We start from the raw sequence: 27,499 nt of genomic DNA, 5'->3' as shown, positions 1-27,499 counted from the left end.
TAGTCAACTTTCCTGTGCAGAGATGTCCTGAGGGATCACCATCTCTTTATAACAAGCCAAAAGCAGATTTATCCTTATTCTTTTTTTCCTCTAGCTTGGAAGCCAGCTGAACTTAGCCTCACCTGCACAATTTGAGGTCTGAACTTGTTCCGTTGTGGAGCAACTATGCCCAAACCAGAGCTGTTCAGAGTCACCGTTTTGTTCACAACTGAAAATGCCACTGTGTTTGACAAAGGACAGATGTAGGTTGCTAGTGACAAAATATTAGCTTTCAGTATGGTACAATGTCTTTGTAAGTGACATTTAATTAAAAAGTGTTTCATTATTCCCGATTCTTCCTAAGAAAAACGCTGTTGCTAAAAGGTAGACATTTAGATTCCGTTATCATGTCTGTTGTACAAGATATTGACAGTGCAATAACCAGAAAACAATGTTAAGGCATTTGTGGAGAAGAATAAGGCATTTGTGGAGAAGAATAACCCCTGTATCGGTTGAAACATGCACCATAATCACATCCCAATGGAGCATTATCAGACTCAAATTCTAGACTAGAATTGAGCATGGCTACGTCAGGCTAATTTTCCTCAATAGCCTACTCGTAATTATAGTTTTTCTCAGTCGCTTTGGTGCATTTCTCAAACCATCATCAACATTAAAGCTGCAGTTGGCAAGATTTTTTTGATCATATTCACTGAAACCGACACTATGCTCCGACAGAACAACATACTCTCGGTCTTTCTGGTCCAATCAGAGCAGGGCTGTGTGAGATCTGAATGTCAATCACAGTCTGATGCAGTCTGGTGCGCACTGACGAGCACAAACTCGATGAGAGGGTGCTCGGTGGTAGTGGTCCCCTCAATCTTTCAGACTTGCCAACTGCAGCTTTAACTTAGTGCATTTCTCAAACCATCATTAACATTAACACTTTGTGCATTTCTCAAAACAATTAGAGCACCGCATAGTGGATTACCTGCAAAAGTGTGTATCTTGCTCAAAATGCTTTGTTTATGCCTCGAAAGCAAATATTTATATCAATGAAACTGTCAGTTCGATCAAAAGGACAAATCCTGACGTCATTGTTTATGGCAAGATAGTCAAACTGTTTTGTCTTGTTGACAATATGACAGTTTACTCTGTAAGTAAACAATTTAAATTAAATTCAAATTAACAATGCGCAAGGCAGCACTATTTTATACACATTATTGCGTGGGTTGGGGGTTGATTACAAGACAGTGGATATGTTTCAAAGTCTTTTCCTGTTGATAGACATTGTGACAGTATTTTAAGAGAACAATGGCTTTTACAACATGCAAATGAAAAATGACTAATATACAGTAAAACACCCCTTTGTCAGAGCTGTGCACCACTGTACATCTTTCTATACATCCTGATGTTCCTGTCTGTCAGGTAGCATATATTTATATAAGCTTGACCGGCTAAACAACTAGTTATAACAGCTAGATTAATGTTTTTGCATGTAATAACACAAGCAATGAAATAAGGCTTATTTGTTTTAAGAGGTAGGAGTATTCAGCAGGGAAGCAGTATAGTGCATTTTGACCAACATGACATTATCAATTGAAAAAAAAAAACGGTACACATTTGTACAAAATCTGTTGCATGGCTTGATGTGCACAAGTGATAATATGGAGTTTGAACAAACAGTTTTGAGAATTTCAATTCTGATCGGAGAAATGCGGCAAAGCAACTGATTAAAACTGTAATTGAAATAGAGAGTGGTGAATGGGGAGGAAAGAGTTAAACATTCATGACAACATTTGTAATTCTACCTGTTGTGCGACTGACACGCCTTGAACTCTTAAGGTGGAACAAGTCCTGCCAGATTTCTCTACCGGATGAATGGATACCTGTAAAGCAGCCAAAACTAAAAACATAAGGTAAGTTATTTGAACAAATATAGGTGTACTTGGACATCTGGAAACTATTTTAGTCACTTATTGATTAATAAATGAATTCAGTGAATACAATAATTCATAATGAGGTTACACTTTACTTGACAATAGAGTCCCGAAGCCATGACGTAGCGTTGCCAAGGCAGCAATTTCACTGGATCTAAACAAATCAATCTATCATTAGAAATCACCATACAAGGATACAAGGAAGTTTATTGTCACATGCATATAGTTACTGGAAGTAAGAAATGCAGTGAAATTATGTCTGGTGTCAGCCTATTTGTGCATTTATGGCGGGGGGCTGGGGGGTAAAGAGTGCAGAAGAAGAGGGGTTTAGTAGATTAAGTGGCAAGGGCTGCATAAGAAAGGTGGGGGAGGATTGGGATTGGGGGGGGGGGGGGGCACCAACAAGGAGCACCCAAGAGCAACAGGGGCAAGTGGGGGCAGTGTGCAGCAAGTATGTAGAGGAGGCTTACTGTAGCAAACAGTGTGCTGTATGTATGTGAGGTGATGACAGTGATGATGTAAGTGTGTGTGTTTTTTGTGTGTGTGGTGGGGTGGGGGGGGGGCAGAAATGCTAGGCAATCAAGGACATGGGTAGATGGAGGAGAAATCAAAATAATAAATAAAACGTTCTATGGAGATGTGCAAAAGTTGGAGAAAGTCACATGTGTGTGTGTGTGTGTGTGTGTGTGTGTGTGTGTGTGTGCTTTCATAGCGGTGGCTTTCTTAATCTATTTCAATAATTTTACAACGTTTCTAAGACGTTAGTATATATTTTTTACACTGTAGGAATCACATACTATAACATATATTCATACCAACACGATCAAATTCGTGACTACAGAGTTTTATTTTAGCATGGGTTTCCTCCGTAAAAGAGACCTGCATGTAACTTCACAGCATGCGGTTAAAATCCTTAAATTCACGGACGTGTTTTGCCTTTATTTTTTTGGCAAAACACGTCGCTCTTAACAGCCTTCAGTCTTTGAGAAGACGTGAAATATCCACTGGAATGTTCTTTCTTTCTATTACACCTGCCGTGTTATATGGCTAAGCTGCTGCCTAGCAGGTAAAACACGTTTAAATGGATATATTTATTTTTATTAGCTAGAAATGATGCCACATGTCTACATTCAATGGTATTTATGCCACTTCGAAAGTTTGTTTAGATCCAGTGATTCTACCGTCATGGAAACGCTACATCACACTTGAGTGTGACATGACAGTGTCATGAACGTGTCATAAACAAATCATAAACGTTTATGACATAATGCTTGTTATCAAGTGTCATTCGGTTTTTTGTCATAACAAGTTAGGGTTAGGGTTCATGTGTCATGACAGTGTCACATGTTCATGACAGTGTCATGCCACTCTTATGTCGATACTATCAAGTAAAGTGTTACCGAATAAAATATGTATGTCAGTACAGTACAATATCCCACAACTTTGATTCTTATATTGCCAGATTCCAAACAAGTGCAGGCACTTTGTGCATCTTACCATATAGCTCACTGTATCAGTTGGCTTGAATGCTAGAATATGGGTCACGACTTCATGACCATGGAAAATTGAGGGTCCCAAAGCCTGACCAGTTAAGAAACACTGGCCTAGACTGTCCAAAAAGAAAGAGCAAGTATAGATGGCTCTTACAATGACCAAGATAAGAGCTTAAAAGTAAAGGTCATAAATGATACTGAAAATAGTCTAAGCCTCAAAGGATTAAAAGGGGTGTATCACATTTCTTCATATCTATCTATCTATCTATCTATCTATCTATCTATCTATCTATCTATCTATCTATCTATCTGTCCATCTATCTATCTAAATGTTTTAAATGGCATTGCTATCATAGTCATTTATATTAAAGAAGCCCTATGCAACAATTTTAGCAAAAATGACCTTAATTATGCAGGTTGAGAGTCGTTGTGATGGTTCTACAACACTTTTTGGGTCGTTTGGTGGGTGCTTCGTCTCCCCCTAGTGCTTCTACGCGGAAAAAACGAATATGCAACTTTCTGGTCGCGGTCCGAACACATCCGGATGTAACTCGGCGGAAATACACGAAAATGTAGTCAGATCAGACTGCAAAACGGACTCCGACTTGGCTTGTTTGCTGTTGAAATTGTAAGTAGCCTACCCTTGGGTGAACTTCATTTTTGTAATGTGATTTGATAGTCTCTTGAACAATGTGTTTGCTCGACCGTTTTATTGTAAGCCCTATGTGTTTAGCTTGGTTTATTGATGGCTAGCTCGCTAGCTAGTGGGGGTTTAGCGTAGCAGTCACTTGCTACCAAAGCTGCAGGGGGAGCTATGTCGTGAAAAATGCGAGCCCAAATCAGGCGAAAACCCAGAAACAGCGAAGGAATAACCAGACCTGCATAGGGCTTCTTTAAGTATATATGTGTGTAGATTCTGTTCTCAATAAAAAACAATGTTCACATAAGAAAATAATGGTGAATGTCCAAAATTGACAGCCAATCAGAATCCATCAAATTTTAACCATTACGTTTATCAATATGAGTAGAGACTTTCTTTATCGTTGGTTAGCGTGGACACTTACAGTTATTTATCTTTAGTTATCGTTCCTGGTGTGAACGGCCTTTTAGTCTGTATTGATTGTTTCTTGTGTTTCCTAAACCCTCTTCAGTGCCGAGCTGTGTGTCACTGAAGAGCAAAGCATCTATGGATATCCGTAACTAGTTAAGCAGCAAACCAGCAACATCAGGTCTAAAGTGATTTATCAGACACACACACACACACAATCAGCTGTAGTGGTTCAGTTGAGAAATGTTTCAGAATACTTATATGTTCTTGTGTTTGTGTAGACAAGAGATGCACAGACCTCCATCTCCTTGCCTAGCTGTGTGTCTATGAAGAGTGATAAGTCCATGGATTATCCTCCCAAATTCAGCGATGCGCCAACATCATCAGGTCTAACGTGAGTAATTCACACACACAACACACACACACACACACACACACACACACACAATCATATAGTTGTTCAGTTGAGATATTATTCAGATGAGTGTTTACTATTGTTTTGTGTCTGTTTGTTTTTAGACCAGAGATGCACAGACCTCCATCTCCAGTGCCCAGCTGTGTGTCCATGAAGAGTGATAAATCCATGGATTATCCTCCCAAATTCAGCAATGAGCCAGCACCACCAGGTCTAAAGTGAGTAATTCACACACACACACACACACACACACACACACACACACACACATACACATACATACATAGCACACACACACTACACACACACACATACACACACACACACACACACACACACACACACTACACACACACACAATCAGATGTAGTTGTTCAGTAGAGAAATTATTCAGATGAGTGTTTAATTTTGTTTTGTGTCTGTTTGCTTTTAGACCAGAGATGCACAGACCTCCATCTCCAGTGCCCAGCTGTGTGTCTATGAAGAGTGATAAGTCCATGGATTATCCTCCCAAATTGAGCAATGTGCCAACACCATCAGGTCTAACGTGAGTAATTCACACACACACACACACACACACACACACACAACAAAGAGGAATAAAAAAATCATCTTTTGGAAATGGATCTTAATGCCTTACAGTTTTCCTCAGTCGCTTTGGTGCTTTTCTCAGATCAGAATGAAAATTCTCATAACTACTAGTTCAACCTCCACAACATTTAGTCATTTGTGCACATCATAGTAGCAATTTCTCCTTCCTCTGAACAAATTGCAAATGCTTTTGAACATGTATCAGTTGCTTTGTATCAGTTGCTTTGTCATGTTAGTCAAAATGAACTATACTTATGGATGCTGAAGTTCCCGATAAAACTAATAGTCTTCATTTCATAGCTTGAGTCATTAGGGACCGTTCGTTATTTATAAACGGGAACACCGGAGGGATTTTGAGTGCTTCGATCAAAAGTTGCATGACCCTCCCCTGCCTGCAATGTAATTTTCAACGACCCTCCAGCAGCATTTTCAAAAATGACATGACCCTCCCCGGCCAATTGTCGATGTCTTCCGCCCACGCTCTTACGCGCTATGATAACACATCAACATATACTACCGTCCTAAAATCAACCTCTGCTTCTGATCTTACACATCACACTTCACCAAGATGGTGGCCATTTCAGTAGATTTACTCCCTAACATTGTTGTGGAAACACAATAAGCATGGAAACTAAATGCACAATTCCTGCAACTGCATTAGCCTACTTGAAAAGTTACTCCAGTAAGTATTCACATGAAATAAAACAATAAAGCATTGAGACCATTCAACAAAGCACACTGGGTAATAACAAATTCAATACATGAACTTGTTGCTATGGACTCGTCTCTAGGCTTCCTCAGTCATTGTAAAGCTGCCAAAGCTGAACATTATCCAAAACTCAATTTCTCAGACGAGCGTCAATTTGGGAGCTTGCTACACTCCTTCCTTCTCAAATGACTTGAAAAGGCCGTTTGCACAATTTCACAAATAATCACAGAAACCTAACATGCCAACTTTTTCCGGGTTTATCATTTTAACGTTTCCCTGCTGTCTTGCCGTTTTAATATTTTCCCGTAGAATATCCCATATTACTGTAATACTCATAACATTAGTCCTGCATTCTGGCCTGTCTCTGTGTTGTCCTGTTGTTACCCCTTGCCCTTCCAGTGAAACAGATGTATTCAAATCATCGTTTTGCTTGCTTGAATGCGAAGTCAGAGTGATGTTAACCTAGGCCTATTTAAGTTAACGACTGGCAGTTTCATTGACATAAATACTTGCTTTTGAGGAATGGACTATCCATTTTGAGCAAGTGACGTGCTTTTGCAGGTTATCCACTAGGTTTTGCAGTTTGCACCAATTGTTTTGAGAAATGCACTAACTGCTGTGCAAATGTTAATAGTGATGTGAGAAAAGCACCAAAGTGACTGAGAAAAACTGTAATTAAAGAAATTAGGAAAAATCCAACCTTTAAGGACACCAATTTTCTTTGTGAATGAATAATGTATAGTAAATAAATAAATGTTCTTCATTAAAATACAGAGTGCATAAGTAATCATACCCCCATGTTAAATCTATTTTGAATTCCCATAGAGTCAGGCAGATTTTTATGTTTAAAGGCTGGTTATTTCATGGATCCTGGGTACATAGATCCTGATAAAATTCCCTTGGCCTTTGATTAAATTAACCCCACATCATCACATACCCTTTACCATATCTCACGATTGGCATGGGGTACTTTCCATAAGATCATCTCTCAATGCAAATCAAACCAGCTATTAGGCTAGCTGAAATAACACCATCCCAATCTCTAGGTATTTAAATCATATATTTTCACCAGGGTTGGGCAAAATTCTGAATTTAATTGAGAAGGACTCCTAAATTCCAATTCAATTCATGAAGGTAAAAAAATAGGAACTAGAATTATAATTCAAATTTGAATCAAATGAAGTTGAATTTAAATTCAATTAAATCGAAGACATTCATATACATAATTGAATGTACTTTACAACAATAAAGACACACATCTCTTTGCAGTGAGGTGAGGTCTGAACTGATCCAGGATCAGTCCAGGTGTGGAGTGTGTGAGCAGTTGCTGAGGGACCCAGTCATCACCACCTGTGGACACAGTTGCTGCAGGCAGTGCCTCGAGGAGCAGCCTGGACTACCAGGAAACCAAGCCTGTCCCCAATGTGGAAAGAAATACAAAACCCACTCATTTCAGTGTAATGACAGTGGATGCATTGGATGAACATATTTATTTATATTCTTTCTCAACACACAGATGTTTTTATTTATGTGAGTTTCTTTCTTTTTATTTCCGTTTTTGACAAACAGACACTGATGTCCTGAGGAGAGTTATAGAGAATCATAAAGCCAGCCTGAGGAGGAAGTTTGAAAACATATCTGAAGGCATTAACAAGCCAGGGATTCAAACTCCCATCAATGAGATCTACACAGAGCTCTATATCACAGAGGGAGAGAGTGAAGGGGTGAATAAGGAACATGAAGTTTGGCAGGTAGAATTAGCATACAGAGCACTGACCACAGAAGACACACCAATCAACTGCAATGACATTTTCAAGCCCTTACCTGGACAGGAGAAGAATATCAGAACTGTGATGACCAAAGGTGTTGCTGGCATTGGAAAAACAGTCTCAGTGCAGAAGTTCATACTTGACTGGACAGATGGTGTAGCCAATCAGAATGTACACCTCATATTTCCACTGTCTTTCCGTGAGCTGAATTTGGTCAGGGGTGATCAGTATAGTCTTCACAGCCTCCTGCTTGACTTCCACCCTGAGCTGAAGGAGCTAAATGATGGTGAAGGATACAATGACTGTCAGGTTGTGTTCATCTTTGATGGTTTGGATGAGAGTCGAATATCACTAAATTTCCAGCCAAACTTGTTGATGTCAGATGTAACTCAAACAACATCTTTGGATGTTCTGATGGCTAGCCTCATTAAGGGAACTCTTTTCCCCTCTGCTCTCATCTGGATAACCTCACGACCAGCAGCAACCAGTCAAGTTCCTGCTCAGTACATCGACCAGGTTACAGAAGTGCGAGGATTCAATGACCCACAGAAGGAACAGTACTTCAGGAAGAGAATTTGTGATGAGAGTCAGGCCAACAGGGTCATCTCCCACATTAAGATATCAAAGAGTCTCCACATCATGTGCCACATCCCAGTCTTCTGTTGGATTGCAGCCACTGTACTTCAGCAGATGCTGGAACAGGACAACACCCAGAAAATACCCAAAACTCTGACTGAGATGTTCATACACTTCTTGCTCATCCAGACCACCAGAAAGAATCAGAAGTACCAAAGTGGATCACAGCTAAATACAGAGCAGCTCCTGGAATCACAGAAAGAAGTTATACTGAAGCTGGCAGAACTGGCATTCAGCCATCTGGAGAATGGCAATGTGATGTTTTATGAAGAAGATCTGAAAGAGTGTGGAATTGATGTCAGTGAAGCTTCAGTGTACTCTGGCATGTGCACTGAAATCTTCAAGGAAGAGTCTGTGTTTCATCAGAGGAAGGTCTACTGCTTTGTGCATCTGAGCATCCAGGAATTTCTGGCAGCACTTCATATATTTGTCTCCTATAGCTATCAGATAAAGACCATGGGGAAATTTTTCTGCTTGGAAGAGTCGCTAAAGTTTGCGATCACCAAAGTTCTGGAAAGCAGGAATGGACACCTAGATCTTTTCCTTCGCTTCCTTATGGGCATCTCTCTGGAGAGCAATCAGAGACTTCTGCAAGGTCTTCTGAACCACACCCACAGCAGCTCAAAGAGCATTGATGAAGTATGTCAGTATATTAAGATGCTCAATAGAGACGATCTCTCTCCTGAAAGATGTATCAATCTGTTTAACTGCTTATTAGAAATGAATGATCATTCCATTCATGAAGAAATTCAGAGATTTCTGAAATCACCAAATGGCTTCAAACAGGAATTGTCTCCCACTCATTGTTCAGCACTGGCCCACATGCTTCTGATGTCTGATGAGGTGATGGATGAGTTTGACCTGAAGAAATATGTCATCACATCAGATGAGGGACGCAGGAGACTGATCCCAGCTGTGAGATGCTGCAGAAAGGCACAGTGAGTTTGATTTGAAGGTTCTTTATAATGACACATTAATCTATTTGGAACGGACAAATGCCTTTTCTAAAACAAAAGATGATAGTTATAATATAAGCCAAATTGCAGCATGGTTATTGATCAGAATATACTTTTAATGGTGTCAGGACTTGTTTGGAGTACACATAATTTGAGGAGGCATTTACACAAGATAGATGATAAGATTATACAAAATGAGGCTAATTATGTGTTCTTCACAAATAAATCACGACAATGATATAATTTCACTCTGCACTGATACTTTCTCTACAGACTTGCTGGTTGTAAAATCAATGATAAGTCCTGTGAGATGTTGGCCTACATTCTACAGTCACCAAACTCCCTGCTGCAGCTGGACCTGAGTGACAATGACCTGGGAGATTCTGGAGTTCAGCTTCTCTCAAAGGGACTGTGTGGTCCTCACTGTAAACTGCAGACATTAAGGTTTGTGGTAAATAGCTTTAAGGTTTTTCGTTCTTCCTGAACATAATCAGCCTCTGTTACATACAGTATTTTTCAGTCAGTCCAGAGATCTAGCCATATATTAGCACCAGGAAATCTTGGAGAACATTTAAATTTGCTCTGGCATATCCATCTATCCTTCCTTTCCAATTTTGATTTCCAAAATCATCCAAATCCCAGGAACCAATCACAACTGCTTATCAAGCATGGGATGGGCTTTATTCAGTGACAGAGAGAGGAGGATGATTGACACTGCTTTTGTACTCAACCAATGGTTATGCTGATGATGTCAGTATTAAATGACACAGAAGTGTATTTTCTTTGAAACAATCTATAATGTTAGTGCCTAACTTATCTTTTTTTATAAACCAAGATATAACAAGACACCTGTCAAGAAGTGATGCTGGGGGGTGCTTTGGCGCAGCAGGCTACAGCGTCCGTACCATATACGGGTCCGAGTGCCCACGGGGACCCAGGTTCGAATCCGACCTGCGGTCATTTCCCGATCCCACCCCATCTCTCTCTCTCCCACTTGCTTCCTGTCTCACTCTCCACTGTCCTGTCCAAATAAAGGCAAAAAGCCAAAAAAATATACTTAAAAAAAAAAAGAAGTGATGCTTCAGTCTCCACTTCCTTAAACTTGATGTAAGCACAGTGCAGCAATATGATGGTGCCCCATAAAAAAGTGTTATTTTTAGGGCTCATCTATTTATTTAGACTACACTTATTTCTTCTATGTGAAACATGTTAATGAATATTGATATTGATATCAACTGGAACTTTTTCTGATTATCAATGTGGGGAAAATGCATTGATTCTAGGCCTAATATACTGTATGTTTTGCTTTTATGTTGTTCTGGTATCCTTCTGTAAGCACCTTGCAATGCGACTTTGCACCGAAGGCACTATACAAAGATTGATTGATTGATTAATTATGGATAACGGTCTCTCAATGTGTGTAACTCTTTAGATGTCTGATTCTCTCTCAGGTTAACTTTGTGTCTGTATTCTGTCATATTGTTTTTTCAGACTAGCTGGCTGCGCAGTTACAGAAAAATGTTGTGTAATTATCGCTTCAGTTCTACAGTCACCAAATTCCCTGTTAGAGCTGGATCTGAGTCACAATGACCTGGGAGATACAGGGCTTCAGCTTCTCTCTGCAGCATTATGTAGTACTCACTGTAAACTGGAGAGATTAAGGTTGGTAATCTTGTTTTATGATACAGAAATTTCTCACTGTAAAGCGGAGAGATTAAGGTTGGTAATCTTGTTTTGGCCGGCCAGCAATATTATTTGCAGATTGTTCTATTAAATATTGATTTACAAATAGCCTATTTATAGCCACTGATTATTAAAAATCCAAACCTTATTAGACCTGTCAAATCTGTGACTTCAATGATAATCACTGTCACTCTATCTCTATCTGTCCTCTGTCCTCAGACTCTCTGGTTGCCTCATGTCAGAGAGGGGTTGTATTTGTCTGGATTCAGCTCTGACTTCAAACCCCTCCCATCTAAAAGAGCTGGATATTAGCTACAATCATCCTGGAGAATCAGGACTGAAGCTGTTATCTGCTAGACTGGATAATCCTCACGGTAAACTGGAGACACTCAAGTAAGAACAGAGAATATGTTACAGAATAATTATGTACCCCCCCCCCCACCACCACCATCACCTGTAACATACACACACACACACACATCTCTCACACACTCAGAAATGAACAACTCAACATTAATTTCATTGTACACTAATACACACACACTTGCAATATGGTACTGCAGTTTAACAGTATGTTTAAATGACAAAAAAGGTTCTGCATTATGTGGTTATTTTACACTTTTATTTTTATTTCAAACTCTAAACAAACAGGGCAGTCGTGGCCTACTGGTTAGCGCTTCGGACTTGTAACCGGAGGGTTCCCGGTTTGAACCCCGACCAGTAGGAACGGCTGAGGTGCCCTTGAGCAAGGCACCCTCACTGTCCCCAAGCGCCGCTATAGCAGGCAGCTTACTGCGTTGGGATTAGTGTGTGCTTCACCTCCATATATACTTATATACTCATACAAAACATTTTCTTAAATAATGTGTGTTTCTATTTGTCTTACAGCACTGACAATTGTACAGAAATGAGATTAACAAGAGGCGTGCAGAAATGTAAGTCTTTCAACCCTTTGATGATCGAAGTGTGTGTTCTCATATGCTTTAAGTGCATTTAGGGTCCAAATCCACATTTGCTAGTTTGACAGTGGAATAAATCAAATCGCAAGATTTAAAATTGTTGCACTTATATCTGACAGCTTTTGCAAGTATTGTCTGCTTATCTTTACAAAGTAAACCTTACAGCTTGCCCTAACTGAATGTGAGTATCAGAAGTTTGCATTAAATGCTCTCTGCCCACACTGAATCTGTTAAACATTCCATTCTATTGTGTCATATTTCTCATTCAAAATATCTATATATCTAATTATGTGAGCAACAGAAAATATTATTAATCAAACTAATTTTGTTGATAATTCTCACTTACACCAAACCTGCAAACACACACAATTCTTATAAGAACTGTTGTATCAAAACTGTTTTCTCTTTTTCTCTGCAGATGCCTGTGATGTCACACTGGACCCAGAAACAGCAGGCGGAAATCTTTCTATCTCTGAGGGGAACAGAAAGGTGACATGTTTGAGTGAGAGGCAACTGTATCCTGACCACCCAGAGAGATTTGACTGGTGGCATCATATATTGTGTAGAGAGGGTCTGTCTGGACGCTGCTACTTGGAGGCTGAGTGGCTTGAGGGTGGGGGTCAAATAGCTCTGGCCTATAAAAGCATCAGGAGGAAAGGGAGGAATGATGACAGCCTGCTGGGATATAATAACAAGTCTTGGACTATGAGGTGGTCTCCTCACAGTTATTGTGCCAGGCACAATAGTAAAGACATAGTCATACCAGCCCCCTCCTTCCACACCAGAAGAGTAGGAGTGTACTTGAACTGGCCAGCTGGCACTTTGTCCTTCTACAGCGTCTCCTCTGACACACTCACCCACCTGCACACGTTCCACTCCACATTCACTGAGCCCCTCTATCCAGGGTTTTGGGTTCAGCCTGACTCCTCTGTGTACCTGTGCCAAATCTCATGACCTCGTGCCAGATTAAAAAGTTACCATACCCTTGGCAAAAAGACGTTTAATTTTTTAAACTATTTCATTATACCATTACCATTATACCTATCGACTACTGTGCAAACAGTTAGAATTAGAACTTCTTCAGTTTCTGAGATATGGAGGTTTGTAAATTATGTGTTTTTCTAAAATTAGAAAGTTCCATAACTTATTACTTTTGAATGATTCATGCTGGATTTTTTATATTTTCATGGAGTGTTGTACACTGTGTATCCAACATCTAAAATAATTGGCCAACAGTTCTATATTTGTTTATATGCCTCACTGCAATTATATAGAAATGTGGAGTAGTTTTTCCCCACAATATCTTCACAATAAATTGCATCATATATGTTGATCTTTTAAATATAATAATGCTTTATGTTTTAGTACTTTCTTACCACACACATATCTGTAGAAAATGTACTGTATTTATGTTAGACATTCTTTATTTTGTTTGCTTTATATGGGTGTTTTACATATTTGTGGTATGAATTAAGTGAGTAAGTGTCCTCACAATCAAGATTTTGGAGCTAAAGGCAAAACAATATTTTCTATCTTGAATAGAAATCTACTACCTGCATAAGGTTCAACATTTACAGATTCAAAGCAAGTTTTTTATCACTTTAGCAGAGAAGAAGTTCACTTAAAATCTGTTAGCCAATTTCAATTTGCTCTGCAGATCCATTTGGAAAGGTGCACATTGATGTCTATTTCTGAACTTGCCATTATTGTATACTATTCCACAGGCATGGTGCTGTAAAGTTACATTAGGTATATATATATATATAGGCAGATAGATAGATAGATAGAAAGATAGCACCCCCCCCCCTCTTTTTATAGTTGGAAAATGTATGTAATGGCTACTACAATGTGTTACTATGTGTTAAAAGACCAGTTTTGATCCACTAAACTTGTGTTGCCAATTATGTTTTTATTAATGCTTTAAACATCATTAACATATGAAGTGGTCACATATACAGCCATAAAACTAAAACCAATAACCAAAATTTACAGAGTAGGCATACATTCAGTATTCACTAATCTCTCACTCACTAATATATGCTCATTACAATAGTTAGAGTTGTTCAGTTGTATAATCCAAATTTTGGACTCTGACTTAAAGTCTACTCAGTCAGTACTAGTAACAGCCAAAGTGCTAGGCCTGACATTAGCCTAAGTGCTTGCATAAGCATTAATGCTACCATTAGACAAAGTGCTAGCATAAGCCCTAATACTCGTGTTAGCCACAATGCTAATGCTAGCATAAGTGTTAGCTTCAGATGTCCCTATGAAACCAACTCAGAACTACTGAGGACAATGATTTTCAGTGGGCTGCTGTAATGAGAACACAGTCCAAAATATTTGTGCTATATGGTATGTACTCAGGGTGCTCAAGGTCAGTGAAGAAGAGGGATGTTCCCTAAACACAGTTATTCCTCTAAATGTTGTGTGTGTACTACTTAAAGTATATAAGGTATAAGGTATCTACTTAAAGGACACATTTAACCAGGACTAAAAGGTACCTCAACGGTCATTATGCTATGACACCAATCAAACTACAATATCTACATAACAATTTTAATTAAAATGCCATTTGCCCGGGAAACTGACACGATTAAGACTTCAAAGAATAAATCCTAATGTTGGACAGACACAAAATCAGTTACTGAGACGAGGGTCCTGTAGTGTAAAGGGTGGGTCTCGGGGATCAGTTGCACTTGTTGGAGAGCAGGTAGCTGTTGGTGGGGAAGGAGGCGTTGGGCACGGCGAGGACTACAAACTGGCAGATCATGGCCTGGGGAGGAAGAGTCATAAGGGAGAGAGGTCAGGAGTCAGAGAGAGACATTATTGGGACCTACAGTAATACTTTGTTTTAAAGTCAGTCACAATGTGACTGACCAATATCCATGTGTGTATTATGTTATTCTTTGTAAAATAATTCACATTGTGTGGAATGCATGCATAGGCATGCATGGTGCATGGGCAAATATGTTCAAACAAACACACAAATGCCTATTTGCCATGCGCGCACACACACTCACACACACACACACACACACACACACACACACACACACACACACCTTGGCATCAGATGAGGTCTGGAGCCTACAGTCGGTCAGGTTGACCTTGTCTGTGTTCTTGCATCTTGTCTCGCCCACCTTTACTGTCATGGTGTACTTCATACGCGCAGGGGGGTAAATCTGAGACAGATGGTATTATTACATTAGTACATTTGTACTTCACACAGGCAGGGGGGTAAATATGGGACAGATGGTGTTATCACATTAGTATTTGTGTACTAGTGACACACGTACACAAATTTCGCCCAGAAACCATTCATCATGCTGTGGATGGTCTTAATAAGCTAAGATTGGAGGCAAGAGAGAGTTCAAAGATCAATAGACAAAAGCAAGAAACCTCATCTCTTGGTCATCGTGCCTAACCTGACTCCGCCAGATGGATTGCTTCGTATTGGCTCCGCGAAAATATTGGTTAGCTGATTGGATAAACCATATGTTGGTGATAGACGGGCCAAATCAACCAATCAGATCAACGCGATGGCGCAAATGATTACTTTTTTGGATGACAATGACAGCTGGTAGCGTAGACATACTGATAGCTTCAATGACGCATATTTATGTGGAGACAGTAGCCCTACATGGCCGATGAGCCAGGCAGTCGTCTCTTCGGTAGAAAAACGGCTCTGGTAGACTCCATATGTGACCTGACGGCATTCACTCCCATCCAGGGGCATTTATTGTCTTTTTACAGTGGTAATAAGCCTCTTGGCTGTTGCCAAATAGCCTAAGCCAGTATTTGAATCTCGAGTCCTCTAACCAAATGTCCGAAAAAAAAAAAATTCCCATGACATCGTCAATGGTAGCGAACTTTTGGCAACAAGTTTAGGCAGTAAGCCAGCCGTATCCAGTTTGAGCATAGAGTTTGAGGGGGCGCCAAATGTTTTTACCGCAAACGCACACTGACATATCGCTCAGGTCCTACTCGCACATAATTTTTAATACTTTTAAATGTCCTTAAATTTGGCTAATTTCATTTACTACCTTTTAATACTTTTTACAACTCCCCGGACACCCTGTCCCAGCTACATAGCAGAGACTCCTAGCTTCCTAGCTTCCCCAGGAATACTCGAATATTCAGATTAAAGTTCAGCGATAGCTATGCTCATCTCATCCGTGGAAGTCACCATGTTGTTTAGATTGAACAGTAGCTTCTCGTTGCGTCACAACTAAACCCGCCTCAAAACCAACGCTGATTGGACATTAGTTTGGCAAACTGCTCCAAATGTTCTCTATCGGAAAGATGCCAGACTGATCTGCGAGTGGGAATCTGAAGCTCGCGAGATCAGGATGCTCTCACGAGGCTACATCGTGCTAGCACTGCATATAGCATGTAGTTCTAGCCAGTAATGTTTGACCAACCTAGGCGAGGCTTGGGATCGGTCAATATACAACAAAGTGCTCTACAACAAATTATAATAATATTATAAATAGAATATGGAACCTACAACAAGTGTGTGTGTGTGTGTGTGTGTGTGTGTGTGTACATTGTAAAGTTTTGAATATGCAATGTTTATATCCTAAAAGGGAAAAATAGCATCACATACATTTAGATGTTACTGAGAATGAGAAATACAATAATATGCACTGTCCAATTATTTCTAAAAACATGTCACATGGATTTAAACTTAAGTCTCATCTGTGTCTTGAGCATCACATACAGTTCGGTGCGGTGTTCTTACCTGAGAGTTGTCAGAGATCACGGAGATGACCTTGTAAGCATACGGGTAGTTACTCATGCGGTTGTGGAACCCGATGGCGAACTCTGCTGCCCTCATGACATCCGGACCGTAACGCTGGTTCACGGCACCATTGCCGTTGACAATAGTCGTCACCGTGGCAATGACAGCCAGGAGCACAAGGATGAATGCCATCTCGGTTCTATTCTTGAAGCCTGAGCGAGCAGGAGAGAGAGAGAGAGAGGCAGAGGGAAGAGGATTGTGGTTATTTAAAGGCTGCTGTTTTATCAGAAACCTTCTCCTTTCGTGTTTGCTCTAGCAGAATATCTCGGGGCGATATCATATCTGCAGCAGTTGAGCAATGTTTTTCGTAAGTCGTCAAGTCACCATGAGAAACGCTGAGAAATGTGACAGGGCTGCGTTTGCCTGCATGCCAGCTTCTGTTTGTCTTTATCAGATAGCACAGAGTCAAGAGTATGACGGCCTGCTGAGAGGTCAAACAGGGAGCTCTGAGTGACTGGACTGGACTGAGCACTGAGTGACTTTTACTGAACCATTATATGGTTATTAGTTATATCAAAGATCGTCCCATGGGTCTATGGAATACCCGCTCCAACAGTTGAAAAAGGACAACAACAAAAAGGACAGTCACAAAAAACGTAACAAAACAAAACATCATCCTTTAACTTTGTATCAAAGACCTTTGTGTCCATGCCACTATACTGTACTCCAGGCCTCAAGGACTGAGCTGCTAAAACTGGTCGGCAATGTCTAAACAGTCAGTAAAGAGAGGACAGAGACACACATAGAGAGAGAAATAGAAAAGAGAAGGTGGAAGGGAGGAAAGGAGGGAGGGAGAGAGGGAGAGAGTGACAGACATGCAGGGAGGAAAAAGGGAGTGAGGAGGGTGACTGAGGGAGAGAAGGCGAGATAGAAAGGGGGAGGGAGAGAGGGAGAAAGAAATGCAAGAATAAGAGTTTTATTTTGTGATACTGCCAAGAGCGATTTATCCGATAGCAGAGTCAAAGTGGGCCAAGAGATATCTACAAGACCTGCTGAGGCATCAAACAGGCAGTTTACTGGCTGCACTTACTGCAGGTGAGAGAGAGAGGGGGGAGGGGGGGGGGGTGTTTAAAAAAAAAAAAAAATACTAAATAGGGCTTAAAACAAAAAGCTTGGCTGAACAGTACCTAGTATCATTAAAAGAACAATAAATATGTATTCAATAAAAGTATGTGACAATGTAAACTGATCACAACTCAAAGGGATGTCATGTGAGAAAGAAAGAGAGAGAAATAGAGAGGGAGGAGAGGGGGGGGAGGGGTGAGAAAGACAGTATAGTAGGTTATAAAGAGATAGAGTGAGATGAAGAAAGAGAGAGGAAGGGAGTTATGGCACTGTGCTGAGCAGGTGAGTTGTGTATGTTTGTGTGTGTGTGTGTGTGTGTGTGTGTGTGTGTGTGTGAGAGAGTGTGTGTGTGTGTGTGAGAGAGAGAGAGAGAGAGAACACCTTCTCTGTGTGTGTGTGTCAGCAGTCTCACATTTCACCTTGATACCAACCAAGCCAACTCTGCTGTTCTTCATCTAGCCAGACAAGGGGAGAGAGAGAGAGAGAGAGAGAGAGAGAGAGAGAGAGAGAGAGAGAGAGAGAGAGAGAGAGAGAGAGATAGACAGAGGGAGAAAGAGAGATAAAGAGAAAAAGAGAGAGATAACTATATGAGGGGAGGGAGATGAGAAACAAGAGAGATAAAGACATATCCAAACAGAGGAAGAGAGAGATAAGGAAGAAGAGAGGGATTGGGCAAGAGAGGGATGAAGGGAGGAAGTGAGAGATATAGAGTTCAGGACAGAAGCAACATAGATAGAGCAGATAGAGATCAACAGAGAGAATCTGGTGATGCTGGTGTGAGGAAAAAACAACATGGCTATCATTTTATTTATATTTTGTTTGTTTGTTTGTTTGTTTATTGTTTGTTGTTTCTCTATTATTGTGTTAAATGCTCCAAAATGTAAAGCACTTTGAGCTTCATTCTGTGTAGGAAAGGTGTTATATTCAATTCAATTCAATTAAAATTCAAAACACTTCATTTATTCCCAAGGGGCCAATTTACAGTACTATGTACCATAGTACCAAGGAGTAGAGTACAGCAACATCCTATAAATATCACTGTTTAAAAATATGTAAAATAATAATAAATAGTAAGTAGCTGTACATGGGTCTGTTCTAGAGTCCTGTGTCTAGTCTGTGCATCCTCTTCGCATGAGTTAAAGTGCAGCGCAGTACAGGGTGAGAAAGACAGTATAGTAGGTTATAAAGACATAGAGTGAGATGAAGAAGGAGAGAGGAAGGGAGTTATGGCACTGAGCAGGTGAGTTGTGTATGTTTGTGTGTGTGTGTGTGTGTGTGTGTGTGTGTGTGTGTGTGTGTGTGTGTGTGTGTGTGTGTGTGTGTGTGTGTGTGTGTGCGTATGTGTGTGAGAGAGCACCTTCTCTGTGTGTGTGTGTTAGCAATCTCACATTTCACCTTGATACCAACCAAGCCAACTCAGCTGTTCTTCATCTAGCCAGACAAGGGGAGAGAGAGAGAGAGAGAAAGAGAGAGAGAGAGAGAGAGAGAGAGAGAGAGAGAGAGAGAGAGAGAGATGAGAGGAGAGAGAGAAGGATAGAGAGAGAACAGAGATAGATAGACAGAGGGAGAGAGAGAGAAAGAGAGAGAGATAACTATACGAGGGGAGGGAGATGAGAAACAAGAGAGATAAAGACATACCAAAACAGAGGAAGAGAGATATGAGGAAGAAGAGAGGGATTGGGCAAGAGAGGGAGGAAGGGAGGAAGTGGGAGGAAGTGGGAGGAAGGCTGTGGCCCACTGGTTAGCACTCTGGACTTGTAACCGGAGGGTTGCAGGTTCGAGCCCTGACCAGTGGGCCGCGGCTGATGTGCCCTTGAGCAAGGCACCTAACCCCTCACTGCTCCCCGAGCGCCGCTGTTGTAGCAGGCAGCTCACTGCGCCGGGATTAGTGTGTGCTTCACCTCACTGTGTGTTCACTGTGTGCTGAGTGTGTTTCACTAATTCACCGATTGGGTTAAATGCAGAGACCAAATTTCCCTCACAGGATCAAAAAAGTATATATACTGTACTTAATACTATATACTTATACTATATAGAGTTCAGGACAGAAGCAACGCAGATAGAGATCAACAGAGAGAATCTGGTGATGCTGGTGTGAGGAAAAAACAACATGGCTATAATTTTATTTATATTTTGTTTGTTTGTTTGTTTGTTTATTGTTTGTTGTTTCTCTATTATTGTGTTAAATGCTCCAAAATGTAAAGCACTTTGAGCTGCATTCTGTGTAGGAAAGGTGTTATATTCAATTCAATTCAATTACAATTCAAAACACTTCATTTATTCCCAAGGGGCCAATTTACAGTACTATGTACCATAGTACCAAGGAGTAGAGTACAGCAACATCCTATAAATATCACTGTTTAAAAATATGTAAAATAATAATAAATATTAAGTAGCTGTACATGGGTCTGTTCTAGAGTCCTGTGTCTAGTCTGTGCATCTTCTTCGCATGAGTTAAAGTGCAGCGCAGTACAGTGCTCACTGGACCACGCCGGGTGCAGTTTGGCTAATGTCTGGCTATGACCCAGAGGAGTCCTGATGTAGGACAGAACGGGAGGACAGATGGTTAGTTGAGGTGGTTCTAGAGTCGGGAAGTTGGACAGCCGTGGGCACAAAAGTTGCTTTCTTCCTCTGTGGCCTGCAAGATAGGCTGTGGAGCCATCTTCCAGAGGGAAGCCACTCGAAGGAGGAGAACAGGGCATGTGAGGGGCCTTGTAGGATCTTGCCAGCCAACCTAATCGTCTGTTTCTCACATACAGTAATGAGGAGAGGTTTCTAAGGGGAGAGCCAATTATCTTGGAGCAGACATTAAATGTTCTTTGAAGTCACCCACGGTTCGAGAGGCTAATAGAATGTAACCAGCAATGGAACTATACAAATAATTATAATACAGATTATTATTATTATTATTATTATTATTATTATTATTATTGTAACACTGTATCTCATATAAATTATTCAGGCACAATGTCTGTTGGTTTTGAACTGTTCCCAGACAGATTATGAGACAACCTTAATCCAGCATTAATCTCTGACAAAACCAGAATTATAAAATAAACCTGCCCTGAATTTAAAGGCAAACATGCTTATCTTATGTCTAGCCCGAAATAAACCTGCCTGAATTTAAAAGCAAGCATGTTTCTGTTATGTGTAGCCTGATATGAAATAAACTGAATTGAAAAAGAAAACAACACACTTCATTTGTGCCCTGATGAGACATACAGAGCTGTTTCTGATGAGACATACTATCCCTAAGAGTGTATAACTGTCAGTGAGGTCATTCCTTTACAGAGGCCATTGCCAGCCTGCTTGACATAAACAAACATGCACATGTGCACCCCTCCCCCACCACCACCACCACCACCCATACACCCACACCCACACATACACACTCTCTCTTCAAGCTCTGGAACAAAATGGGCCTGAAAACACATACACACTCACACACACACACACGAGAGAGAGAGAGAGAGAGAGAGAGAGAGAGAGAGAGAGAGAGAGAGAGAGAGAGAGAGAGAGAGAGATATGACACTCTGTCACTCTTGTACACAATAACATAAACAAACATACACGTACAACATGAACTCTCTATCACTTAATCTCTTTCTTTCGCTCAAGCTCATACAAACTCACACACACACACACACACACACACACACACTCACACACACACACACACACACACACACACACACACACACACACACACACACTCACACACACACACACACACACACACACACACACACACACACACACACTCACACACACACACACACACTCACACACACACACACACACACACACACTTGGTGAGCACATACCCAGTGTGTGCAGTGTTGCTGAGGGTCAGAGTGTGGTGTGGCGTTCACTCTGCATGTCTGTCTGTCTCCCCTCCGTCGTCTCGTCTCAGCCTGTGTGAAGCTCCTCCATGTTTTTCTCTTCAAAACCTCAGCAAGCTTGCACGCCCACAGGAGGAGTAGCTGTCCCCTCCCCCTCTCGCTCTCGCTATCTCTCTCTCCCTCTCTCTCTCTCTCTCTCTCTCTCTCTCTCTCTCTCTCTCTCTCTGGCTGGGGCATGTTTGTGTGTCGGTGTGCTTATTTCCTGATCACATGACCTGTGAGAGAATGATGGGAAATGTATGTCACAGTAACGTCTGCCTTTGGGCTGGCAAACTTCACAACACAGTAACGTCTGCCTTCACGACTCACATATACCCGTACAGAAACGACGTGTAAACACACTCACACACAAAACAAAACGAATCAAGCAATACATTCAGTTTAGATAAAAAGCATGTAATCAGTTTCCTACTGATATATAATTTCCTGTTTAATTAATTAATTTCCAGGTTTTCGTGTCCAGGAATAGGTTTTTTTGCTTATGAACGTGTGTGTTTGTGTGCGTATGTGTGCGTATGTGTGGTTTTGAGTGTGTGTGTATCTGTGTTTGTGTTTGTGTGTGTGGTGGGAGGAGTGTAGAGCAGGACCTTGGTTGTTTTATTTTTTTTCTTATGTCCCAGTGGACAACACTAGAACAGGAAATCATTTCCTCTGCTTGTTAGCCATTTACAAAGAGGGAGAAAAACTATCGGGTGCATTATATACGTATTGTCAAAAAAGTGGCTGCTTTTCTACAGTGTGATTCGAACTAGTCCACGACAAGTGCTAAGAGGTATACACACAAACTTCCTGAATCTTGTGTTCCGGTCGACTGTTGTAACCTGACACACTGACTGTTTTATGTGTGTGTGTGTGTGTGTGTGGGCATATGTGTGTGTGTTTGTCTACATGTCTGTGCCTGTGTGTACGTGTTTTTCTTCAGCACTGTTATTTTTGCCTGGTGACGCACACAGCACAACCCCACCCTGCAGTATGAGAGAGTTGAACCCCAGCGAGATAATGGAGGTGGAGCAGGCTCTGAAACTACATTTCCCAGAATCCCTGAAGGTTTGTAGCTCTGTTCACTACACTAAAGTAACTCAGACAGGTTTCAAAATATGTTAGACAATGTACAGTACTATATTTTAATTGAAATGCTCTTTAATCAGTCATGCATTAAGGTAATCTGTTGAAACATTTGGGCTGACATTTTAGTGAGCGGGCAACAGTTAGCCTACACCGAAGTAGTTTACGACTTCTACATGATAAATTGTCTCTTTGACAGTTATGGGGTTATATAAAGTTCAAGGGAACTCTGCCGAGCCACTGTCGTTAGTAGTTCCACATAGTAGCTGGTATGTTTAGGCATTTCAGGAAAGTATTCACTTGTTAAGTGTTCAAGTGTCAAGCAGTTCATTTATTGGTCTACAGGTGTACGGCTGTGTATTCAACATCAACAGAGGCAAATCACAGAACCTGGAAGTGGTTGTTGACGCCTGGCCTGACTTCAGTGCCATAGTGTGCAAACCAAAGATAAAGGTCTGTGCTACCTCAGAGTTCAGCCCGCAGCATAAACACAACCTCCACTCTTCCCACTTATTTAGGACCTAACATCTAGATCTTTAAAACTAGCCCACACTTGGACACAACATGATAACTTACTGCACTGTATTCTCTATGTGACAGCCATTGTTCAATATAATAATAATAATAATTATTATTTTTATAATTCCCCTTGCCATCAACTTTGAATGTACCTTCAGCATTCAGCTACAAACTCAGACCCACTTAGGTATGCTGACATAAATATATCTACATTTTTATTCCACAAACAATAGCCATTCAATACAATCTCACGTTCAACATTCCCAGAAATAATTGAAGTCACAGAAGCTACAGTCTAATCAAATCAATTGTCACATCGTTTTAAATCATCTGTCCAAACACTCTTACGGCCTGTCTTCCACACATTGCACATCGATTTAAATCATCTGTCCAAACACTCTTACAGCCTGTCCTCCACACAGGGCACACGCGACCGTGAGGGGGACTTCAACATCCACAGCATGTTCTCCAGAGACCAGGACAGCCTGAGGAGGCTACTGGACACTCCAGGGCTGCTGGACTGGGGCATGTACACCCTGCTGGCAGGTACATTAGAATACGAATGATAAAGGGAAATAAACAAATCGATATAAATAGATTGATAAATAAATCATTAACCCAGATTACCTTTTAGCATTAGCATTTTTTGTAGTTCACAGGTTGATTGATTGACTCTTGGTCCTTAGGTATGTCACATGACTTAAATATAGGGCTGAGTGATATACTGTAGCAAAAAAAATATATATACTGAGGAGAAATGGTGATATGAAACATGATACAATTGTAAAATGTTGTTATAATATGATAAACACATCATACTGGACAATCACGCAAAGCCATACAAAACATTAATATGCAATACTGTCAATATTGAGATATGAAAACTTCTTATGATATACAAGAATGATTGGGATATACCATATGAAATATGATATGGCACAGACATATTTGAATATATGTATGATGATTTTGAAACAATGTTGAATGATGATCAAAAGCTAAACCTGCTTCAGTGGACATGCTTGGGTGGTTGTATAGGCTACAGCATAGGAACATGCAAATTGTTTGCATTACATATCTCTGAGTGTATAGGTCTTCTATATGCATGTACTAAGTATGCACACACATGTATTTATGAATTGTATCAGTGTGTTCATATTCACTCCATGACAGGCGTTGACCTGAATTATCTGGACGCTGTAAAAGCCCTCATGGATCAGCACCAGGTTCCCTCACGGACACAGGGGGTGATGCGCGTGCTGAGCCTCGAGAGTCCCACTCAGCTCAGAGCTCATGAGAGGTTAGCTCACAATCACACCTCCCGTTCATCCACCAACTCAATGGTTACCTCAGTGTTTACCTTTATTGGGAAAAGTGTTTATAAAGCTTTAAACTGTCAACCATGTTGTAAGTCGATTTGGTTAAAAATGTGTCAGACCAATGTAATGTAATGTCATGTCATGTAACATACTGGCAAACCCAACTTTCAGGAGAATCAATGTTACCTTTTGTTTAATTTATTGATATTATCATCATCATCATCATCGTCATCATCATCAATAGGCCTAGGAGCCATAGCTTGGGGCCAATGATAGTGTAGTAGTGGGCTAAGGTAATGGTAATGACATCACATAAGCATACCTCACAAGTGTCTCTCAGATAAATTTACTCTCCTAAATAATGCACTCTCCTAAATTTAGTCTGTTCTCTCCTGTTAGTCCTCCTGGTTGTCTGATCCAGCCGCTCTGCCCGGAACACGCAGAGCTCGTCAACAGCAACTGGAAGTACGGCGGCGACGCCAACAGCTACAACTCCGTGCTGAGGTACATCGCGCACCTTCCCAGCCTGTGTGTCATACCGGAGGACGGCTCGGCGGCAGGAAGCCCCGTGTCCTGGGTGTTGCAGTATCCACATTCGGCACTGGGACTGCTCTACACCTTACCGGAGTACCGGCGGAGAGGATACGCGAGGACGCTGGTGTCATGCTTCTCAGAGATGCTGTTTGAGAAGGGGTATCCCGTGTACTGTTTCGTGGAGGAGGGAAATAGTGCCTCCTGCAGGCTTTTTCACTCTATGGGCTTTAGAGATAAGGAGAGTTACCGCGCTGCTTGGTTTGAATTCAATGAGAGGTCAATTAATTAATGTAGTCTATTCTTACACTATCTAAGCTATGGTCACTCTTAAAATCCTTGGTGTATTCATTTTTTTCATTTGTAGTAAGCATTAAAACAATAACTAAATCATCATTTTAGAATCTCAAAAACATAGACGAGCACACTATATCTTGTGTAGTCTATGTCGCAGTGGTCTGTTGTTAATTTCTACTTCTTTCTAACTGTCTTTTTTAAGAGCTCACATTACTGCACTGCAGCTTGTTTATACATCACTAAATGGAACTGCACCAAAAACCCTGTCAGATATCTACAACAGGTATTTTATTTGACTTCAGATTGGACTTATGGGCTATGGACTAATCAATCATTGTGTTTTTCAGGGAACTTGGCATCTGGCAAGTGTCCAGCCAAGGCCTCAGGACCTGTCATTTGTTGATCTCACATGCCCCCTAGAGGTCCTTAGAGTTATGGCAGGGGGTCCACCAAATCATCTGATCCCAAACGTTGTTTTTCTCAAAAAAATAAATACAATAAAATGTCATAAAATATACATAAACATAACTTGTAATAAGAAAATATGAATAGCTTGGGTTTTCTGCTCGCCAGGGAGCAAGCAGGGATGCCAATAATTGTGAGCAATGTGTTTTAGTTAAAACTATTTATTTCTTTATGAGATTTTCCTTTTTCTCAAAAAAAATCCCCTTCAAGGTTGGATTTTTTTTCTATATTTTTTCATTGTGAGATTACAATAAATCACCAACAGATTGTTTTTATACCGGTTTTTAGTCAACTTTAGCAGAGGTGCCAATAACTCTGGAGGGTACTGTATCTGTATGTTGTTCATATTGTTCATAGCCTACAGCATACTGTACATCTATTCTGTTCTTATAAGGTTACTGTATTTTATATTTACACATATTTATATTTAATTTATATTACAGACCATACAACTTTATTAACTGTACACTACTGTCTACACTGCACTATTATGTCTTACTGTTTACTGCACTGCCTGTCTATAGCCTACTGTATCTATCACATTCAACTTTTTTTTAAAAAGTGATGCAAATTCAACATACATTAAACTCATAAGGACATACCAAAACTAATTAGGCCTACACAATACACTAGAATGGGGTTGCAAAGAAAAGACAGATACAGAAGTCGTTTGTGAAGCAATATAATATCTATGGAAGAAAATAGAAGCATTAATACAATTCACATTAACACAAGGTTGGACACATCTGTTAACACTTTCCTGGCTAGCTTAAGCTTAACATTTTGGAGTGAAGAAAAAAGACTAATTTAGAAAACATAGAAAGGAGGGTTTCATATTCCTCCATTTACTACAGTGAATATGATGTTTACCCATAAGAATCACAATGTTAATTAATTCATACAAGGAAGTGTTGACATTTTCCGTATAAAAAGTAGGCTATATCTGAAGACATAAAATGTGGAAGGTCATTGAACTTAAAGAGATACCCAATTATTGACATTAGTCCATTTTGCACTTCTGGTTAGACGCAAACTGTATTTCCTTGTCTCTGTAGGTCTACTTGTACTCTTCAATGACAAAAAGTTGAATATTCATGGGTTTCATCAGGTCCCTTTCCACAGGTGTATACAATCATGCACCTTGATTATGAATGCAGACTGCATGGTGCTTGATTAATACACCTGTGTAAAGGGACCTGATGAAACCCATGAATTAGCCTATCTGATCTAATGTAATTACCGCCTCGTGGCACAGAAAACAACATTGAGCAAGGGCAAACAAAACAGAAACTTTAAAAACAACTGTTAAATGCTAAAGTCTGTGTAGGCTTACCACTGTTTAAAAAAGCACCGGTTG

General features: G+C 40.4%; 3 protein-coding genes across 6 annotated transcripts; 2 read left to right on the top strand and 1 right to left on the bottom strand.

Moving 5' to 3' along the window:
* Nucleotides 1-1,814: 1,814 nt before the first annotated feature.
* Nucleotides 1,815-13,524, top strand: LOC143122972 (NACHT, LRR and PYD domains-containing protein 3-like). 3 transcript variants are annotated; one of them, XM_076284024.1, is made up of 13 exons: nt 1,815-1,898; nt 3,898-4,040; nt 4,564-4,641; nt 4,742-4,854; nt 4,980-5,093; nt 5,309-5,422; nt 7,445-7,632; nt 7,745-9,518; nt 9,810-9,980; nt 11,028-11,198; nt 11,439-11,612; nt 12,108-12,154; nt 12,597-13,524. In XM_076284024.1, the coding sequence occupies exons 4-13, from the start codon at nt 4,787-4,789 to the stop codon at nt 13,130-13,132; spliced, it is 3,357 nt and encodes a 1,118-aa protein (XP_076140139.1). In that variant the 5' UTR covers nt 1,815-1,898; nt 3,898-4,040; nt 4,564-4,641; nt 4,742-4,786; the 3' UTR covers nt 13,133-13,524. The 3 variants fall into 3 exon arrangements, with proteins under 3 accessions (XP_076140139.1, XP_076140147.1, XP_076140157.1); XM_076284032.1 differs by lacking the exon at nt 3,898-4,040 and having other exon boundaries at nt 1,821-1,898; XM_076284042.1 differs by lacking the exons at nt 3,898-4,040; nt 4,564-4,641 and having other exon boundaries at nt 1,832-1,898.
* Nucleotides 13,525-14,067: 543 nt separating this feature from the next.
* On the bottom strand, nt 14,068-22,021 carry LOC143123136 (cystatin-M). Its single transcript, XM_076284315.1, has 4 exons — nt 21,869-22,021; nt 16,920-17,131; nt 15,241-15,360; nt 14,068-14,951 (listed from the first exon to the last, which is right to left on the bottom strand). The coding sequence occupies exons 2-4, from the start codon at nt 17,109-17,111 to the stop codon at nt 14,865-14,867; spliced, it is 399 nt and encodes a 132-aa protein (XP_076140430.1). The 5' UTR covers nt 17,112-17,131; nt 21,869-22,021; the 3' UTR covers nt 14,068-14,864.
* A 555-nt stretch (nt 22,022-22,576) lies between these two features.
* LOC143123123 (glycine N-acyltransferase-like protein 3) lies at nt 22,577-26,382 on the top strand. 2 transcript variants are annotated; one of them, XM_076284302.1, is made up of 6 exons: nt 22,577-22,718; nt 22,900-22,993; nt 23,357-23,464; nt 23,953-24,076; nt 24,704-24,830; nt 25,249-26,382. In XM_076284302.1, exons 2-6 carry the CDS (start codon nt 22,919-22,921, stop codon nt 25,670-25,672), a joined length of 858 nt encoding a protein of 285 aa, XP_076140417.1. In that variant the 5' UTR covers nt 22,577-22,718; nt 22,900-22,918; the 3' UTR covers nt 25,673-26,382. The 2 variants fall into 2 exon arrangements, with proteins under 2 accessions (XP_076140417.1, XP_076140409.1); XM_076284294.1 differs by having other exon boundaries at nt 22,869-22,993.
* The last annotated feature ends 1,117 nt before the right edge of the window (nt 26,383-27,499 follow it).

The sequence above is a fragment of the Alosa pseudoharengus genome, unplaced genomic scaffold, assembly GCF_046254945.1.
Source record: "Alosa pseudoharengus isolate Yale_2024_CS ecotype anadromous, Long Island Sound unplaced genomic scaffold, YU_APseudo_1.1 YU_APseudo_1.1_scf_1, whole genome shotgun sequence".
NCBI lineage: Eukaryota > Metazoa > Chordata > Actinopteri > Clupeiformes > Clupeidae > Alosa > Alosa pseudoharengus.
Note: the sequence above shows the minus strand (reverse complement) of the source record. Positions and strands in the feature narration are given on the sequence as shown.

What these genes read in the sequence shown, in the direction of transcription:
- LOC143122972 (XM_076284024.1), top strand. Translation starts at nt 4,787, where the DNA reads ATGAAGAGTGATAAGTCCATGGATTATCCTCCCAAATTCAGCGATGCG. An exon ending in AGATGCTGCAGAAAGGCACA is followed by an intron (nt 9,519 to 9,809) that starts GTGAGTTTGATT and finishes CTTTCTCTACAG; the next exon opens with ACTTGCTGGTTGTAAAATCA. An exon ending in GGTAAACTGGAGACACTCAA is followed by an intron (nt 11,613 to 12,107) that starts GTAAGAACAGAG and finishes TTTGTCTTACAG; the next exon opens with CACTGACAATTGTACAGAAA.
- LOC143123136 (XM_076284315.1), bottom strand. Translation starts at nt 17,111, where the DNA reads ATGGCATTCATCCTTGTGCTCCTGGCTGTCATTGCCACGGTGACGACT. An exon ending in TGATCTCTGACAACTCTCAG is followed by an intron (nt 15,361 to 16,919) that starts GTAAGAACACCG and finishes CATCTGTCTCAG; the next exon opens with ATTTACCCCCCTGCGCGTAT. An exon ending in AGACCTCATCTGATGCCAAG is followed by an intron (nt 14,952 to 15,240) that starts GTGTGTGTGTGT and finishes CTTCCTCCCCAG; the next exon opens with GCCATGATCTGCCAGTTTGT.
- LOC143123123 (XM_076284302.1), top strand. Translation starts at nt 22,919, where the DNA reads ATGAGAGAGTTGAACCCCAGCGAGATAATGGAGGTGGAGCAGGCTCTG. An exon ending in TGTGCAAACCAAAGATAAAG is followed by an intron (nt 23,465 to 23,952) that starts GTCTGTGCTACC and finishes TCCTCCACACAG; the next exon opens with GGCACACGCGACCGTGAGGG. An exon ending in CATGTACACCCTGCTGGCAG is followed by an intron (nt 24,077 to 24,703) that starts GTACATTAGAAT and finishes ACTCCATGACAG; the next exon opens with GCGTTGACCTGAATTATCTG.